This window comes from Dasypus novemcinctus, chromosome 1 (genome assembly GCF_030445035.2).
Source record: "Dasypus novemcinctus isolate mDasNov1 chromosome 1, mDasNov1.1.hap2, whole genome shotgun sequence".
NCBI classification, from domain to species: domain Eukaryota; kingdom Metazoa; phylum Chordata; class Mammalia; order Cingulata; family Dasypodidae; genus Dasypus; species Dasypus novemcinctus.
In genome coordinates, this window is record NC_080673.1 from 133,806,418 (window position 1) to 133,827,394 (window position 20,977).

The 20,977-nt window shown below is 37.6% G+C and overlaps 1 protein-coding gene across 5 annotated transcripts in view; it reads left to right on the plus strand.

Moving 5' to 3' along the window:
- The window catches only part of ADAMTS3 (ADAM metallopeptidase with thrombospondin type 1 motif 3), a 316,618-nt gene extending 295,956 nt beyond the window's left edge, over positions 1-20,662 (plus strand). For 4 of the 5 annotated variants that reach the window (XM_058297220.2, XM_058297235.1, XM_071216097.1 and 1 more), the window contains 3 exons: positions 1,358-1,565; positions 3,200-3,317; positions 6,419-9,146. In XM_058297220.2, coding sequence (XP_058153203.1) covers positions 1,358-1,565; positions 3,200-3,317; positions 6,419-6,978 — 886 coding nt within the window. In that variant the 3' untranslated portion in view covers positions 6,979-9,146. Of the gene's footprint in view, positions 1-1,357; positions 1,566-3,199; positions 3,318-6,418; positions 9,147-19,540 lie in introns of those variants that run through there. The other variant, XR_009185863.2, reaches the window with a different exon arrangement.
- Positions 20,663-20,977: the final 315 nt, after the last annotated feature.

A 20,977-nucleotide genomic window follows, 5' to 3' on the forward strand; every position in this document is an offset into this window, starting at 1 on the left:
GTAACTGCTTCCAAACAGACTTTCCATCAGTTTCCTTGCAGTATGAGTCAGTTTGCTTATTAGCTGATACTGCAGACCTAGGCTTCATTCTTCTGAGGTCTGCTCTGTTAGTTGCCACATTCCCACATGCTTTTTAGTTTCCAAAATTATGTTGAATTTTATTTGCCTTTGTTACCAAATTTCTCCTTTATTATCATTTTGGGGATTTCACAAGGGAATAAAGGTAGCCAGAAGTATCTAACCACAAAGCATATTACTAAAGCAGAATTTGTCTTCAAGTGAAAGTCACTAGTAAGATCTTCAAAATGAAGCAAAATATAGTCCAGTTACCACAATATATTCTATGGTTTGACAAACTAGAACAGTCTTAAACTGTTGTAAATAGCAAAGACTACCAAAGATTTAGCATGGTTCTACTTTAGTATCCTACTATGTGGAAAGAAAAAAAAAATTACAGAGGGAAAATATATATAGAAAGGTCAAATAAATAGTATTTCTCAGTTACATTCCAGACAGATTGATTATCCAGATGGAATCAATGGTGACAGATTCTTCAGGACTGTTATCCATCTGTAATGGAGAATTGCCAATAATATTCCATTCTACAAATGATTTGGAAAATGCTCAGGGCACTGACAGTGACCCTAGACTGTGAGAATGTCCCATGGGAAATCTTTCATTGAAAGTGCCTCTTTGAAAATATTTTCATCAGGTGCATTCATAGAAGCAGTTTTATCTGAGCCCGGCTGCATCTCTTCGTCAAGCGCAGGAACAATAAGATCTTAAGTTTTAAACAGAACAGTTCTTCCAGGTCACCTTCACAGTAACTTCTGTAGAAATGAAACAGTCATCTCAGTTGGAGTGTCAAAACATGAGTAACTCTACAGATTTCATGAGCAAGCAGCAGTAGCCAAATCCATTTGACTTGGTAACCATCAGATGGGTTTATTTAATTTCAGATGTTAGTTAAGCAATATACCTGAGAGTGAGTTGGTGCTACTTTCAAAAATTACCTTCATGCCTGAATAAAATATGGCAATCTTAAGGTGAGTTTCAGCAACCACTCTATAGATCATCCTTTAGAAAAGATGGCTCCCAAGGCACATGGAGACAGAAAAACTTTAAGCCATTAGCGATAAATGTGCAAGTCCTATTACTGTTCTAAAGCTCTAAGACCTTTTAATTGTGTGATGACCCCATCTCTTGGAAGATGCATCCTGAACTGCAGTGTGTCCTCTTAGGTGGCCCATCCCTCAGAACTTGATATGGCTAGGCTTTGCTGTGCAGGAATGTACCCATTGTGCTTCCCAGTGACAGTGTTCAATTTTGACCCCCCCCCCCCCCCCCCCCCGCACAGCTGGGTGGCAGAAGAGTGGGAACACTGCACCAAAACCTGTGGGAGTTCTGGCTACCAGCTTCGCACTGTACGCTGCTTTCAGCCACTCCACGATGGCACCAAGCGCTCTGTGCACTACAAGTATTGTGTGGGTGACCGTCCTGAGAACCGCCGGCCTTGTAACAGAGTGCCCTGTCCGACCCTGTGGAAAACGGGGCCTTGGAATGAGGTGGGCATGTGAATTGTATGTGTATGTGTGCAGTATGCATGAATGTGAGCATGTGTAGCCTATTTTAATTTGGCTTGAACATCACAGAGGCTTTATGCAAATGGAGAAACTCTCTTATATTTTGTAATCATTAAGAGCCTAGAACTGTTAGGAAAAATTAATGTTTAATAGTATTATTTCCATTTAGTTGGTAGGGACAAACCATATTTGGGTGTTTGCATGACAAAGAGGTTAAAAGTTGACTAATCTCCCATTTAATATCTTTGTCAATTCCCCTGTCTAGTGGGAAAAAATCCAAACAATGGATGCCAAACACATGTCCCTGCCCCATCTGAATAACTCTAACTCTTTCTATTCTTTCTTTATTCTAAACATCTAAACATTTTTTTTCCAGTTTTTGTAAACTTCACACTATTCCAAACAGGGCATGCTGATTTGGACCTCTTTCTTTTCAGCTGACTTGCCCCTTCTTGTCCTCCTCTGTAGCAGTCCGCCTCTTCCCTTTCCTCCTGTCTAGCAATCTCCTACTCAAAGCTCATCTCTACCATACAAACACCACCTCACTGTTCTTGCACTCCAAAGGCAATTTGACCTCCCTCAAGCATGCTGTTCAGGGCAGAGTATGGTAAGTCTTTCCTTTGAGTCTGCCTTATCACTGGTTCACTCATTTGTAAAAAACAAAAACAACAAAAAATCCCGAAACAGTGTACTTTGCTTCCCCAGTACCTGCAATATAGTACTTGTTCAGTGATTGCCGATTGAATGAAGCGCATTACCTGTATAGCCACTAGTATTTTGCATTTCTAAAGACTCAAAATGAGCAAACAGAGTGATAGGAGAAGAATGAATAGGAGGAAAAGGCATCAAAAAGGCAGGAAGAGAATAAATGTGGAAGTAAAGAGCAGGCCAAGGAAGGAAAGAACAGACAAATGAAGGCCACCCACACAGGACCATAAACATAACGCATGTTCCATTTCTCCTCAGAGATACAGAACACAGGTCTCTCCTCCTCAGCTCCTGTCTAGATAGACTGGGATTTCTGGACTTAGTTTTGGAGCATTAAGCTGCTTCATTAAAAAAATGTTTTCATGGGGATAGAGTAGAAGTTGTTCAAAAGTGGTTGAATCAATCAAGGCAGCATGTCAGTTAAATTAGCTGTGGGGAGCCCACCACATTGGCTCCCCAAAACAGGCACCAAAACTGGTTTCAGTTACTGTGGCAGACATTAAAGTCTTCATAATTATGGCCTCTCATATTGAACACTTCTTAGGTTCCAGGCATTTTGCCAACTGCTTTACATACCTTGTCTCCTTTACCTTCATTTAGTCCTACAACAATCCTGTGAGGTTGGTATTATTATCCCAGTTTTCCAAATAAGGAAGCTGAGGCTCTTGCCCAGACCGACAAAGGTGGAATCAGGGTGCAAACTCAGGATTTTCTGTCTCCACAGACACTGTGCAACACCACATCCATAGAGAAAGAACTCCAGAGCTCTGTGTGTGTGTGTGCATGCACATGTGGGTACACGTGCATGTGTGGGCAAGTGTGTGTCCATGTGTGTGTATGCATGTTGAAAAGAAGAAAGATGGTCTTGATGGAATAAATGTCTATAATCCCAGCCTCTGTCTCTGTAGTGCTCAGTGACCTGCGGTGAAGGAATGGAGGTGAGACAGGTCATCTGCAGGGCTGGAGACGAGTGTGATGGTGAAAAGCCAGAGTCAGTCAGAGCCTGTCAGCTGCCGCCCTGTAACGGTATGTGGGACCCTGATTTCACCGTTCTGATCTTTTTTTTCACTTTGAAAACCAGAATTTCTTTTCAGGATAAGTTCTTGAATTGTCATTTGTTTACTGAGAAATAACCAAAGGAAAATTCTTTCCTCCCTCCCTACCTCCCCCTTTCTCTCTTTCTCTCTTGTCTTGCTCTGTCTCTCCCCTTCTTCCCTTCCTCCTGACTTTCTCACCTCTCCCACCTTTCAGTTTGTGTGTGTCTCCCTCACTCACCTCTCCCTTTCTCTCTCCTTCTCTTTCTCTCTTTCTCTCCTTCTCTCTCTCTTTCCCTCCCATCTCTCTACCTCACCAGTCTCTTCATCTTTCTTTCTCACTCTTCCCCAGCCCTTACTTTCTACTCTTCCATCTCTGATTTACTCTGTCTCTTTCTCTTCCAATCTATCTGCCTTCCCCCGTCTTTCTCGCTCTCATCTTTCTCTCTCCCTTCTTTCCTTTCCATACATTTTCCACCACCACCACAGGGTTCCTCTTAAATGTAATTCTTTTTTTCTCCTGAGTCTATGGCTAATGACAACATTAAGCATTGATTTACCACACTGGTAAGACTTGGAGACTGAGAAATTATGTTTTCCTTGGTCTACAACACTTTAGCTATTGATTATTGACATCTGCTGAATGATGCTTTCTTTCTTTTCAAGAAAATTGGTGACACACTCTTTTGTCAGATATCTTTAAGAATTTTCAGGTTTCAAAATATTTAAACCTTATATTATTAATTCATTATAAATTTTCATTTGAAATATGCATGACAGGAACTAGTATGACCACAAGGGGGAGACAAAGCACTTATATAGTTGACTTTTACTTTTGGAAATTAGTGCATTTGAAAGCTCAAAACACAAGTAAATTCAAAGCCAGTGAACAAACTTTATCCGGTTAGAGGCTGAAAAATTTACTCTCAGCATAATTGTAATATTTTATTCTTATGTAATTTTATTCTTATGTATCATTACTGCCAGGAGGCTAAACATTTTGTAAGTAAGCCTTATTGATCTTAATAGCTGACAGTTATACTTTTCTGCAAATGTGCTCAAATGTCAGCAAGAAGTTGTTTGATTCTTTCCTTTTAGCCTAAAGGAAGTGCTTTTATTATAAAAAATGAGATGGGCATAACTATGCTAGTGATTCCACATTTCTTTTAACTTGTCATTGCTCTGAAATCTATGCCCCAAGGCCGATTTTAAGAGTTATAACAGGCCACATATTTCTACCATATTTTAATCAAGTCAGTAGTACTTCCTTTCTGTCTCAGACTGCTGTTAGAATCAAATGGCCTTTTGAGATCATGCATGAAACCCTTTTCCAGAACTATAATGATTGGGGGTGAAATAACAAGGCAAAAAACTTACTTAATTTTAATAACTGATTTTGTCATATTATTCCCTTTAATTGGCCCCATTTTGATTGTACAATTTAACTGGTTTCCTTTATCCTTTCTATCTATCTCTAGGCAAATTAACTTAAAATGAATGTATTCTTTTACTCTTCTTTGCTTATTCTCAGAACCATCTCATCCTTTCCCTCCTCCTTCCCACAGAAGGCTATTCTATCTCTAATTAGACCTAGGATCTAAACTGGTGTTTGCAATGTCTTGGTACTTGTTTTGAGAGATTGGGACTCCCACGAGGATTCCTTCATTACCAAAGAGCTTCACACTTCTGAGCTGGGCAGTGTGGAGGGGTGGCAGTAGGTGTCACTATAGTCCTCTTGTCCTAGAGCTTAAATACTGAAACATATAGGAAAAATAAATTTCCTTACGATATTGACATGGACAAAGTAATTCAGTAATGATAAGGAATCAGTATTTGACTTGAAACCTATTAAAGCAATTATTATAATATATTACTATATTATATTACAATATAATTAGGTGATTACCTTAGCTAATGTGAAATATTCAAACTCGTACTATATAATAGATATACAAATGTCAGCAAAATGAGTAGTTGCACAATTTGGGAAGTGGACATGGTATCAACATGCTAACAGCTCTAACAAAGTAGTTTTTTACCCTAACTTTAGAATAAAGATTCTTCAATTCCTTTGGCAATTCCTATAGCAGGTTTCCTATCTGATGATATAGTATTACCCAATAATGCATTATAATTTTTCAAGTGACTTTACTACAAAAATGCCACAATTTATCATTCTTTTAGCTTATTAATTGGGCATTGGGTCAGTATTTCTGTGTTGCACAATTCCAGGGATGCTCCTATGGTCATTGACTTTGAGTAGGATATACCCTGGATTGGCTGGAAATGGTACAAAGTAACAGTTGCAGGAGCTCAGTATTTGGATTTTTAAAAATCTCTTTTTACAAACTGCACTCAATAACATATAAAAATAATAAAAATTGTGTGTGTGCATGCACACACAAACACACACATAAAATAGATGAAGTGTTTTATGAATGTTGCTTTTATCCCCTTAAAAATAAAGTGCCATCAATTCAGTTAACGTGAATTTAAGCCTTAAGAACCATGAATTTTCCATAAGAAATCTGGCACACTTTACCCAAATTTGTGCTTTCAGATAACCTGAAATTATCAAATGGTAATCATGAAACTATTGAATTCAAGCTGGAGAATATTCTTTCAATGAAAATGGTATCTTGCTTTTTTCTTTTGGTAATAAATTCTTAAAGTTTGTTTTGCTCCAGAAAGTCCTTAGTATCTTATTTTGATTTTAAATTTAATTTATTGTAGAGGGGACTTTACTTGAAAGGCAGGGGCATCATTAAAAAAAAAAAAAACAGAAATAAAACCTATTTTCTCATTCTGAATTCAGATATGTGTTCCTAATAGGAAGAAAAAATTGCCTTCAATAATCTGAAGACTGCTGATGAGACATTAAAATGGTGGTCAACCCAAGCACTCTGTACATAAAGAATTACTTTATTCAGTGAATTCATCTTAGCACTCATATTTTTAATGCACAGGATCACGTGGACAACCTCTACCAGTATCAGATTATACTTAAATCCTTTATATTCATGAATATTTTATTCTCCCTTGTTTTATTTTATGTTTAGATATTTATTATTTTGTTTTATTTTAATTTTTCAGATGAGCCATGTTTGGGGGACAAATCAATATTCTGTCAAATGGAGGTACTGGCACGATACTGTTCTATACCAGGTTATAACAAGTTGTGTTGTGCTTCATGTAGCAAGCGCAGTAGTACCCTGTCACCACCACACCCTCCAGAAGCTGCTGAAACTCAAGATGATGCTATGTTTAACCCTAGTGACCTTCCTCAGTCTTTAGTGATGCCTACGTCTTTGGTTCCTTACCATCCAGAGACCCCTGCTGAGAAAAAGAGCTCTCTGAGCAGGATCTCTTCAGTGGAAGGTCCAAATATATATGCTGCTTTCAGGGCGAGCAATAAACCTGATGGTGCTAACTTACCTCTGAGAAGAGCTCAGCAAGCAGAAAGTGAGACCTTAAGACTGGTCTCAGTACCATCCTCCCCACCCACCAAGAGTCACCATCTCAGTTCGTCTTTACAAATGGCTGCTTCTCCCTTCCTTGCAGTCAGTGATTCAATAGGTGCTTCTTCTCATGCAAGAACCTCAAAGAAAAATGAAAAGAGACGTCCTATAAGGTCATCCACCTTGGAAAGATGAGAAAGTGAATGTGAAAGGCTAGAAATCAGAGGAAAACTTGGGCAGCCTCCCTCTCTCCATGGTGCATATGGCTTGTCTAAAATGAAAACCTCCATAGAACATCAATTCATTTTATTTGTAAGTGGAAGAACAAAAGTGCTGGTTCACTTTCAAGTGGCTTTCACCCTCTTTGGTTCTGCATTGACTCATTTGCCAGAATTCAGTGGAAGAAAGCACCAAAGATTATTAATGAAGGGAAAGTAAGTTGTTAAATTTGTTGGTTACTCTCTAATACAGAAAAGGGACTGCAACCAATTGCGCATATCAGCTGATTTTTTTGTTTTAGAAAACTTACAGTAAAAATAAAAGATGCCAACAGTTTACACTTTTACAAAATACTTTGGAAATGAAGCAAAGAATTCTTCAACTTGTATTCCTATTTATCTATATTAGAAATGTTGTACAAGCAAATTTACAGCTGTTTTGTAAATACTGTATATTGCAGAAATCAGTATTATTTTAAGAGATGTGTTCTCAAATGATTGTTTACTATATTATATTTCTGGATGTTATAGGTGCCTGCCATTGAGTATTGCCTTATTTGACACTCTCATAAGTTGATACTCAGATCAGAATATTATAAAGAAAAGGTTAGAATTGCAGCTACTGACAATACAAAGGGTTTTGTTGTATGGTTTTGTTGAATCACCAGTGGGATACCTAAATTATAGAAAAATGAAGAAATATAAGCTGCACATATACCTATTTCTGTTTACCTACTGCTTTCCACCATTTAAATGAAAACAAGGAGAACTGGCATCTTATCTTAGTATACTGAGTTCACAGGAAAAGGGAAAATAAATGAACTTGTACAAGACAAAACAAGAGCACTCTTAGCAGGGACTTAGAAGGTGCAATTGAAGAATCCTGTGTTCTTGTATGGTTTTTTTCCCTTTTGTTGACCTACACAAACAGTTGTCATTGATATTCTGTAGTAATCACAATGGAAAAATGTTTGGAATAACTTGCTTTTTCATGTTGGTAGCTGAGAAAAGGATCATCGAACTAGAACTGACACTTAAGTATAGTAAGACATTGGGGCTTTGGAATGAGGTTCAAAAAAGCATTTGTCAAAAGTTGAGATATTTATTGTCTGCATGGTTCATATCCAAGTGTTCACAACCACAATGCATCTGACTGCAATAATGTGCTAGTAATTTATGTCAGTGATCACCTTGCTTGCATGAAGCCTGAAATGCTCTCTCCAGGGAGTAGATGTATAGTAGTAATTGTATATAGAAGTCAGAACCGAAGGTATTTATTAAAAGTCAATTTTTTTCATGATAGTATTTTTATGTACTAAATATGTACGCTAATACCAATAGCATATTTTGATAAGCTAGAGAGAAATAATTAGAGATGCAAGCCTAGTTCTGTGCATTGAGGAAAAATTTAAGCAAACTATGGCAGCCAAATTAAGGAAGTAAAATTGAACAAATTTGATGTTATGGTAGTACTTTGCATTTTTAAAGTAGTTGATACAAAGCTGAAGATGTTCTTCAAGGAAACGTAAATAGTGTAGACTAAGTTGTTTAATGAAATGGTGAATTAGAAACATTTTTTTAAAAAAATATGTGGAAGACATGAGTACTTCATGGATTACTTTAAAAATCAGTGTTGGCAGCATAAAGTGTCTGAGATCGATACCTTAACTGACTAAAAATACCTTATGCAAACTAAAATGTAGATCTTAACCTCTCAAAGCACAGAATGTACAAGAACTTTTGCATGTTGACTATTATAAACTAACAGCCTGACTTAGTGACTCTATACTTCTAAAGAATTGCTACTACTTAGTACAAGACTTTTGAAGGTCAAATAAATTAGGCAAATTACAGATAAGAAGACAATCCCTGAACCTCAAATAGAAGTTATATTTTTCCAAAAAATTTCCACAGCATGAAATTCTCTCTAGCTTGCTTGCTTGTGTCTAAGTCTGGTCCACAGGGGACTGTAGAGAAAGATGGTCATGCACATACACCTCTCACAAAGATGTACATACTCATTATACTTCTAACTTTGTGCTTGCTTTTCTACTAAGCTGAAAATTCCTGTTTATCAAAGTGTACACTACTGATGCTGTTTGTTGTATTGGGAGCACATAGCAATAAAACTGTTAACAAAATATAGATTTGGCTCTATCTAGATTTTATCATTAGATTCATGACAAATAATAGAAACTTGTTCTTTCCTCCTACATAGTGAAATGGCAGTGAGTTCATTTTCTACTTGAACCTTCTCTGTAGACATTTCATCCTATTTTCACCTTATAATATAAAAGGACATAGTAAGTGACTTTCTTTTTAAGTCAGTCTGGTAGAACTACAGAGAAGGAAAGAGATGGTGATGATGCTAGTACCTATGAGAAGGAAAGACAGGGGCTTCTACTTTTTTTTTTAAAGAAGCTTTAGATTACATAAATGTTAAAACAAAAATATAGGTGATTCCCATATACCCCACTCCTTCCCCCTCCCACACTTTCCCCCATTAGCAATGTCTTTCATTAGTGTGGTATGTTTATTAAAATTGGTAAACACACTGAAGTATTGTTGCTAACCATGGACTGCAGTTTACATTAGTTCACACTTTGCACTGCACAATTTTAGAGGTTTTGATAAAACGTATAATGGCCTGTATCCATCATTGCAGTATCAAGGAGAACAATTCCAATGTCCCCAAAATGCCCCATATTCTACCTGTTCTTTCCTCTCCCTTCCCTCAGAATCTCTAGTGGCCAATGCCTTTATATCAGTAATACACAGGTTCTTCCACTGCTAGAATAATAAGTCTACTTTAGTCTATAGTTGCATTCCCCCCTTATGTTTGTTTGTTCAGTCCTTAATTTTGAGGATTTGGGGATGTTTCTGATTGCGAGTGGGCTTAGATCCTGTGGGGCAAATGGGTGGAACTGTCTTGCATGCAGTTGTATATACTCTTTTTTGGGATGGGTGTTGTCTGTCATAATCCTATAATTAGTTGTCCTGGATAAGTCCAATGAACTAGAGAACAGGCGTTACAACTCTGCTGAGATTCAGGGCTCAACTGGCATATGAACAGACCAGAGATTTAAGTCTCTGGGATATATATTTAATGAGTACAGTGCTAATTATAGCTTCAAAAAAAGGGACAGAAGAGCCTTGTGTAGGGAAATGATAAATGAGTCTAAATGTTACATTGGGGAGCATATATTCCAAAGTATGAACCACTGACAGTGTGCCAAATTCCTGAGGTTGTCTGCCCTGCTTATGGTGTCTAGATGTCCCTAGAGCCTGCAGGAGCACCACTGTTTGAGGCACTGTTTAGTGTGGCAGTCAGTGAGATCCTGCTGATGGGGGGTTCTACTTTTAAAATGTGTAATCCCAGAGTAATTGTTCTAGAAAAACTTCCCACCATATTTGAACTCTGATTCCTGAGGATTGGTATGAACACATCATTCATGACTCAGTTGTGTGCAGGAAGAATGGACACCCTAGTGAAGGACCTTTCATTATGTAATAGGGAGGCACTTCTAGTGCATTGATTACCAGTTTGAACTGCAAAGGCTAGATCCAGTTCTGAACTCTACCCACTAACTCACTGCTGAATGACCTGGGTGACCTCACTAAATTTCAGGTTCCTTATCTGTACGATGGGAGGCAGAACTGTCATACATCACTGGGTCACTGCTATGAGAAATAAGATAATAGAAGTAAAGCTGTTAGTAAATGGTAGTTTGCAATAATAGCTATCATCATTGTCATCAAATACATCATCATCATTTTCATTGTGTAACACCTACAGCTTTCCTCAAGGATCCAAAGCTAGTTTGAACTGTGGTCATAAGTCTTCTTGATGGTGGTAAGGAAACTTGGTTTCAAGAACCTAAGACAATTTGGCTTTTTAAAAACTTGATAGGAAAAAGTCAGGAAAAATTATCTCCAGCCATTGTTTTTGAAGAATTTTAGTTAATGATGGCCACTGTCTGTTTGCAAAAAATAATCAAACTAAGGGAATCATTATTAATTATTTATTTCCACAAAGATAGCCGAAGGTACAATATGGCTCCAAATTATTTGCAAATAAATGTTTTCCTTATTTATTTACATTAATATTTTTCATAGAAATAATAACAAAAGTCATTCCCATATACCTATCAAATTTTGTTCATGAAGCTGGTTAAATATAAAATAAAGAAATAATTAAAAAGCAATGAAAGCATAGATAAACCAAAGAAGATCACACTTGTTAAAGAAGTATTAAAGAAAAAGGAACATTAAAGTAAAACTGCTTAAAATACAGCAAACATAAAAACCACCCTAGGGTACACAGGTGTTACCAATACAGCAATTAATATCAGACATTCATTTTGGGCCCAAGAATTTTTGGATAATTCACTTAGATCCAGAGATAACATTTAAAATAAACTAAATTAAATTTGATACCTTAAAAATTTTTAAAGAAAACACCTTGCTATAAATGTCACATAAGTCTGTAAAATCATCACAGAGTTTACCAAAGGATCACCCTAATTTTCCCACAATCCTGATAAATGGGTGCATAAAAAGTTTTATATATGTTTTGTCGGCACTAATTTAAGTGCATTAAAACCAGTGGCTGAAAATGATGCTCTTTTACAGCCAATTCATAGACTCAAATAAGTTGTTGATTTGATCAATTAGCTCTTAACCATTTTCTCTTTAACAATTCACCTAAGACTAAGTAGTGTTTTTCTTATTTTTCCAGTCTACGAACAATCCAAAAATAATTTGATGTCAGGGATGAGAATGAGTTTTTACAGACAAGTGCTATTCCTCTTTATATCGAGAATATTATTATTCTGTCCTATAAGATCACTCCATAATTTAAACTAAGTAACAAGACTCTTCCACTATCTACTATTAAATAAGCAAGTAATGCTAAAATTTGTAAATACATCTATATAAAGAGCACTTCTTTTCAGATTGGTTGTTTGGAGACTAACATGGAGAGACTCTCACTTGGAGTTCAAGGGGGGAGACAAACTCTACGGTGGAAGATAAAACTGCAATAGCTCTGCTTTCTCTTTTACGACAAAGAGATAGGAATTTTAAATTTCAGAAGAGGCTACAGTTGCCCCAGTTCATAGTGTAAGCTCTAAAATCTGCTGGTTTAAAACTTGGTTCTACAATCATGACCTGGGTGAGTTACTTAATGTGCCTAAGCCTCAGTTTCTTTATCTATAAAATGAGGATGATAATTGTACATATTTCTTGGAGCTTTTTAAGGATAAAATTAGATGATACAAGAAAAGGCCCCTATAGGGCCTTATAGGTATTAAGTGTTTGATACACAGGTTTGAAGTTATTAATTTCTTAAGAGACACTTTTTTCTTTTTATGGATGATCAGCAGACCTCAAAAGAGTCAATTTAGTTATGTTAACTCAAAGTCATAATTTCCACAGAGTCCCTTCTGACCAAAAGTGTCCTGCATATCCAAGGACAGAAATAGAGTTGTATAAACCGTGCATATATATGGAATGTGGCAATTTACCCTTTCATAATAGGCACAACTTGGAAATCTAAGGATCATGAGAACTGCCTTTTCCATGTATTAAATGTACCACAAGACTTTCTGCCTTCAAATCTTTAGTGGGTAACATACTTAATCTGGGACCCAGGTAAGTGACTCCAGCTATTACATGTCATGGGAAAAATAACTCACATCTGACCTTTAATTATAATGGAACTGTACTTTTTTTCATTGGACAAGTTTTCTATTCTGTTGCATTCTTCATTAGTAGATAGAATTCTGCTTTGCCCATTTACAAACTTAATAACTACCTACTACATTCTGCATGGAGTCTGCTATAGAAAGTAAATCTCCTAAAGAGTTAACACTGTGGGGTCCCTTTGCTTTTCAACCTTTTTCTCTTTGTTTACTCTGTTTCCCAGGATCAGGAACTAGCCAATGTTGATACAGAAAACACCTTCAGTTATTATCCAGTTTAGCATTCTTCATTTTGTAGGGATAGGACTAACATATCATTTCTGAGTTGGGTAGAACTGATACTGGAACTCAGGTGTTTCAACTCTCATTTCAATTCTCTTTTCATGGACAGCCTGCTTCTACTCTGTACAAATAAGGGACATAAATGAAAAGGGAGGCCCAGTGTCCCTAGGTCAGAAGTATGTGATTGCCCTAAAGAAGTGAATGGAAAGAGAAATTACTTATGTACCTCCCACCTCCAAATGACCCTTTTGCAACCCACCACTACTCAGGAATGCTTCCAGCTATGTGCGAAGGACCTCTTTATTTGTGTATATTGGCTAATGAGATAACATATTTCTCTAGCTTACTTTCCTAAAGAGATCTGTCTAGGTGGAGATTTGATATTCTGGTTTCTTTGTTGGGTTTCTCAAGTCTTATTTTTACACCTCAGGTATTGCATGGTGCATAAGATGGCAACACAGACTGACTGGTGGCTTTAATATCTGTTATATTCTCAACATAGAACTCTAGTTCTCAGAAGAGGAGGCCCCTCTGTGTCCATCTGCCTTTAATTTGGATTTTCTTGATTGTTAGAAACACCCTTGAAAGATGAGGATGGGCTGCATAAATAGTTTCTTTAACCGCATAGCCAGTTCTATGATTTCCCAGACTCATATTTACAATTGCTTTCTTGATATTTTCACTTGGACAACTAAGATAAATTTCTAATCTAACAAGTCCAAAATTGAATACCTTTTTCTTATTTATTGCCCCTCAACCTTCTTATCCAGAAATTTCATCATTTCATTGTCTTGAGCCCCAAATCATTGAAACACCCATGACTCCTTGTATTAATCTTCAATCACTGCTCTAAACTTCTAAACTACCACAAATTCAGTGATTTAAGCAATACAAATATAGTACCTTAAAGTTCTATAGGTCAGAAGTCTGCCACAGGTCACTAGACAAAAATCTAAGTGTTGATAGGACTGCGTTCCTTTCTGAAGGCTCTTGTTTCTTTGCATTTTCCAGCTTCCAGAGGTCACATTCTTTGGCTTATGATCCCCTTCCTCAGTCTTCAAAGCTAGCAATACCAAGTCAGTACTTTTCATGTTGCAACTCTGTCCTTTCTGTCATCCCACCTGTCCCATCACAGTGGGAAATGGATCTCTGCACTAAAGAACTCATGTTATTAGATTGCACTGCCCTGATAATTCAGGATAATTTCCTCATCGTAGTCAGCTCCAGCTATAGTGGCCTCCTTTGTAGTCTTCAAACTTTCCAGGTATATGCTACCTTAGAGTATTTGCATTGCCTATAACTTCTGCCAGGACTATGTTCCTTGGTTTGTAAATGCATCTCTGTCTCCATCACATGGTGATATCTGTCTCTATTTCTGGCTTCCACTTCTGGTATTCTAATTCCATGTCCAATTTCCCTTGCTTATAAGGACTTCAGCTATATTGGATTCAGTTTGGCTATTCCTTAACTAATAACATCTTCAAAGGCCCTATATAGTTTTGGGTTTACACTTTACTCTTATAAGACTAGGACTTAGAACTTGAACATATCTTTTTTTTTTAAAGGTTTATTTTTAAAATTTTATTTCTCTCCCCTCCCCCCCCACTCATTGTCTGCTATCTGTGTCCATTCACTGTGTGTTCTTTTGTGTCTGCTTGTATTCCTGTCAGCAGCATCTGGAATTGGGGTCTCTTTTTGTTGCGTCATCTTGCTGCATCAGCTCTCCATGCATGTGGCACCACTCCTGGGCAGGCTGTGCTTTTTTTCATGCAGGGTGGTTCTCCTTGCAGGGTGCATTCCTTGCACATGGGGTTCCCCCATGCAGGGGACACCACTGCATGGAATGGTACTCCTTGCGCATATCAGCACTGTGTGTGGGCCAGCTCACCACATGTGTCAGGAGGCCCTGGGTTTGAACCCTGGACCTCCCATATAGTAGGCGGATGCTCTATCAGTTGAACCAAATTCGCTTCCCTAAACATATCTTTTGTGAGAGGTATGGCTCAATCCCCAACAACCTATTAAGTCCTGGTTGCTGATGTCTGCATTAAGCTTTGTGATTTTTTTGGTCATGCTTTATAACTATTTCATTCTCTTTGATAGGCTCACACAAGACTTCATTTCTCAAGGCAGGGGCATTGGATCTCTGGAGTATGTGCCTGATATTTTTCCAGATCATCAATTCTGAAAGTATATTATATGGAACCCTTTAATGCTCAACTCCATGTGTGTAGGTTCCCTTCACCTTCTCATTCTATCTGAAACCTCTTTCTCCACTGCAGATGGTGCTTCTTTTATAGTTCTCTCTGGTAGCAGTGGTTTTTATTTTCTTCCACACTCCTTCATATCACAGGTACTTAAGGTGAATATATGTCTTCAGGATTCTCATTGTAGTTTCCAGGCTTTGTTAGCATCCTCCACTATAAAATTCTCAGTTTTGAATATATACCATTCACTCCTTGTTGTAGTTATCTTTCCCATATTCCCAGTACACTGCTCTCAATTCTCAGAGCAAATGGTTCACCTTCACTCTTCCAACGTGCTGTCAAAATTCTTAGTTTAATATCCTCATTGAGGATTCTTCCAATATCTTGGTCTCTCAGTCCTTAGACACTTTCTACATCAAATGATCTTAGCCTGCACCTTACTTCAACCACTCACACAAACGGTAACATCACTGACCTTGTTTTTATGAAAAGGCAGACTTTCTAACCTCTACTGCAAACATCCCACTCTCTGACTACCACCTCTTTCCAGATCACACCTTCAATAGCCAACTCCAGTACCAAGAGTCCCTTAATAATTCTGCCACCTTTTTAATGTCCCTGAGCCCCTATCTTCTCTTTTCTCCTTTTTTTTAGGATTTATTTATTTACTTATCTCTCTCTCCTCCCCCACTCCCCCCCCCCACCGTTGTCTGTTCTCTGTGTCTATTTGCTGCGTCTTCTTCTTTGTCCGCTTCTGTTGTTGTCAGTGGCACGGGAATCTGTGTTTCTTTTTGTTGCATCATCTTGTTGTGTCAGCTCTCCATGTGGGCAGTGCCATTCTTAGGCAGGCTGTACTTTTCTGTCACAATGGGCGGCTCTCCTTACGGGGTGTATTCCTTGCGCGTGGGGCTTCCCTATGCGGGGACACCCCTGTGTGGCACAGTGCTCCTTGTGCGCATCAGCACTGCGCATGGGCCAGCTCCACACGTGTCAAGGAGGCCCTGGGTTTGAACCGTGGACCTCCCATGTGGTAGATGGACGCCCTAACCACTGGGCCAAGTCCGCTTCCCTCTTTTCTCCTTATTCATAAATTCCTTGGTCAAGTATAATAATCCCCAGGGGACGTTTCAGGGACCTGAGGCTTATACAATTTTGTTAACTTCCTTTAGGGAAAAACAATGCAAAATTGTGAATACAAGTTTGTTTTCAGGTGTTTGAATGGGCACATGCAAATGGGAGTCCTGAAAGTAAAATTTCATTAATTAGCTCTGACATAAATCCACTCTTATGATTACTATTGCAAAGTCTCAACTCCCTTGCACTTCTCTTGTCATCATACTGGCCTGGGGAAACCACCACCTTGGCTAAATTCATCTCTCTGACTTCCCCAGAATGCTGAATACAGCTTGCAAAAAAAAAATCCACAACAATACTATAATTTATATTCATAATCGCTCACCTGAAGTGGGTCCTTAATACATGTAGAAATTATTATAACAGCATTACTTTACTAGCTCACTCTCCCAATATCTTAGATAAATATTTTGCTAGTGTTGGAGAAATCACATTTTGGAAAATGCTGGACTAATTATAGAGACAAGGTACAAATGTTGGAGCTCCATGCAGCTTTCAGATATTTTCTCTTCTACTAGAACTCACCACTCACCACCTAATCTGATTTTCTTTTTGTGATGATTTCTGACTTAAAAAAAATCAGTCTGTTGTAGCTCAGCTGTCTCAAATTTATTGTTGAAAGTGCATTTAGAACAAAGATTAGAAAAGGGAGAGAGAAAGGATGATGTTAGTTGACAACCTTGCCTCATGGCTTCTTGACCATATAAAAGTCATCAAAGACCCACATTTTCCCACTACAAACCATCCTACATAAGCACTCATTTATTCCTCCTTCCTAATATAGCACAGCATGTGTCCTTCTACCACTTGTGGTCTGAATCACGTCCACTCCCACCTTCTTTAGAGTTTTCTTTTAGCTTTCTCTCTCTCTCTCTGTGTATGTGTGTGTATGGGTGTGCACATTATTAGTCTTTCCCTATTACCACTACTATTCCCATGGAAACAGCCTCTAGTACATTTCATATTAAAACAAAATTACCTGATTCCACGTTCCCTTCCCCATTACTTTGTTTATTCATTCTCCATTGTAGCTAAACTTCTCAAAAGAATTGCTTGCACACGTTGTTTCCACTTCCTTTCTGACCATCACTCTTATTTACATACTTCAGCTTCCTCTCCCACCAGTCTTCTGATATCAATTATATCAAAGATCCCCAGTGACCTCCCTATTGATGAATCCAAAGGACATCTAGTTTTCCTCATTTAATACATCCTTTCAACAGCATTGTTAACATCCTTCACTACTGTTTCTTTGAATTATTCCTCTTTTGGCCTCTATGATATCACTCTTATGGTTCTCTTCCTTTCTCAGGGATTGATCTTTCTCACTTGCACTTGCTGTTTCTTTCTTGTCTTTTATGGATGTTGATGTTCTTCAGGTCTAAGTCCTAGGGTCTATTATAATCATCACTTTCTGTATTCTCTTCTCAGTGAGCTTCATTCTTATGATTTTAGGGATCGTGTATAGGAGAGATGACTTTCCAATTTTTACCTCCAACTCAGATCATTCCTCTGAGATCCAGGCCACATGGCCACAACTACTGATCTGATATCTCCACTTAGATGTCTTATAAGCATCTCAAACTTAACATGAAAAAACAGGTTTCTTGATTTTCTCCAAACCAATCTCCCACCTGGCCCATGGCCCTCCATATGTTTATAAATGGTAATCCCTTCCACACAGTTACTTAAGCCAGAAACCCAGAAGTCACCTCAGAGGTTTTCACTTCCACGTTCATGGATGTCCAGTTCATTAAGCAAACAAACAAAAAACTACAAAATCTCAAATGCAGATGATTAACTCTATATCCACTGCCATAATTTTAGTCAAATCCACCATCAACTCTCACTTGAATTATGACAAATGTTTCACCCATTTCTACTCTTGATGTTATATGATCCATAACAAAGTGATTCTTTGAAAGTTGTCCTGTTTAAACCCATCCAAACTGCTTTCTCTGGCTTTTATGATCTAATTGCTCACTATTTATTCCACGTAATTTTACTACACTTCTCCATCACACCCTCTACTATAGTTACAGTGGTCTTCTTTTAATTCCTCAAGTGCCATTGTTTACCCACCATCTGTGTTTTTTGGTTATCCTGTCCCCTTTGCTTGACATGTCCAGCATTCGCCCACCTACTCTGACTGTTGTAAGAGGAGACAGCAATTAATTGTTCTTAGGTAAGACTGGGATCGGGAAACAGCCTCAGAAAGGAATGAATACTTCATCTTTTGAGCAGATTTTAAAGGCATTTGAAAGGATTTTAAAGGAAGAAAATATTTCACAAAATAAATAACAGGAAAGGTAGAAGGATAAAAGGGAAGGTGAATCTGGGTAAAGGAAAGAGCAGGTAAAAATACATGCCAGAATGAACGAGGTAGCACTTCCTGAGAATTGCAAGTAGTCTCATATTTCTCAAACTTAGAGATTTTAGGGATAATGGATCCATGTTTCCCAGGCCCAATTCTGCATGAAGTATGTAAAACCACCTCTGGATGCTGAGAGTATGTGGTAAAACAGGATTCCAATGGGGGCTGGTGTCAATTTCTAACATACTACCATATTCCTTCAAGAACTGGAGGTGTATATAGTTTCCCTTGTAAGTCACCCCAGGGATCCTGGTAATTTTCATCCAATAAATACAAACTTTAAATTGAATTTGTTTGCAGATGATAAACATGACTGTTCTACTCAAAACCCTCTCCTATATATTAGAGGCTTAATGTGTCAAGTCTGTCCCTTACCAAACACTTATCTTGTTAAGTTTATACCACTTACCTTTATTAGTAGTTTAAAATGACTTTGACTTCTAAAAAATGTATATCCATAGCAAAACCTACATAACATATGGACACATATTATTTTTGCTTCTAAATTAATAGCTAAGTTAAATTCCCTGCACTTATTTAGCACCCTAAGTTTTAGTTTCCTTATTGTTGAAGCAAATGCCATGCAATGGATTGTCTTAAACAATGGGAATTTATTGGTTCAGGTTTTTTGGCAAGGAGAAGTCTAAATCAAGGCTTCGTTAAGGGATGTTTTCTTCCAAAGTCTAGCATTCTGTGTCTGGCTGCTGACAATCCTTGATCCTTGGTTCCTCTGTCAAATGGCAAGGCACATGGCGGCCTCTCCATCTTCTGGGTTCTGTTGAATTTCAGCTTCTTGCTCCTCATGGCTTTCTCTCTCTGTTTCCTTCCCTTTACCTATAGGATTAAGACCTATCCTGGACCACACCTTATCTGAAGTCACCTCACGTAAAATTCCTATTTGCAAGGGTTCAAGCACATAGGAATGGATTAAGTTTAAGAACATTTTTTTCTGGGGTACATAGCTTCAATCCATCATGCTCTATGAAGATCAACATGCATGCTCTTTCGCTGTTGGGACTGGTTAAGACAAGTGGCAGCTGAAAGATGTTGATAAAGCTATGGTTCTGGTCTTTTGCACATACCAGGTTATTCAGTTCACCTCTGTGCTATAGCCAGAAATAGTTCCCAAATCTTAAAAATCTATGTCTGAACACAAAGGAATGTAAGGGACTAGAGGACTAAGTCCACATTTTTCTGGGTTTTCTAAAAACTGTTCAATTTAAATCTCTGCATTAGTGACTGATATTCAAATTTCAGGTTCTCTCTTTTTGAAATTCAATGTTCTGGCTGATGCTATTCTCTTATCCTGTTTTCACCCTAATTTGCAATCTCTTTTCATTGGTTTCCATTCATTGGCTCAGCTTCACTTTCTGAATGACATTGATGAACTATCAAAGCCTTAAAAAGAAGGAAAAACAAAACCAACTACAGTACAAGTGAAATTTCTTTGCAGTGATTAGCAAATGGACTCCTGAATCAAATTGTCTGGGCCAAAACCCTGGCAGTATACTTCAATTTCCTCAGCTACAAAATGAGAGCAGTAGTTGCACCTACTTCATAGGATTGTATGGGGATAAATTAGATAATATATTAGAAACATTTTCATGGGATGCTTGTGATGGAATCAACACAATAAATTTAGGTTTATTTGTTATTCTTACTATTATATTTTCATTTCTTGGTTAATTTCATTTTCGTGTACCTTTATTTATTCCAAACCTATTTTATTATTACTTATTTATTCCAAATATGAATCCATAAATTATTCCACCCTGAATTGAGTAATGCGCAATGAAATTTTGCTGTGATATTAATTAGAATAAGAAATAGAGAAAATAACCTCTTTTAAGCAACCAGTAATTTTTAAAAGATGTATTCTGTCATATTGTGTAATGTCTGTCCTTATGTTGTAAATTAATATCTAGCATTATTCCTGTCATTTTAATAAAAATAATTATCAAAGATGTCTTTAATTTCTACAAAGCATACTGTGCATCTTTACACCATTTTACAGAAATCAGGAACCCAGGATGCTCACAAGTTCATATAGCTGTATGGCAGAGCAATGTGATCAGTCCTATGGTCATGGCAACTAGGATGGTCTGAACATCTTCTCAACTTGTGAATACATTCTCATGTTAGCTGTTACAGTAGCATAGCAGTCTTTTCATTGTGTAAATAAATTTCCATGGTGGATAACACAATTCTGATGCTCTGTATCCTGTGATTTTTCTGATCCACCAATTTTATGAATAGTGGCTGGTTACAAAATTGCTC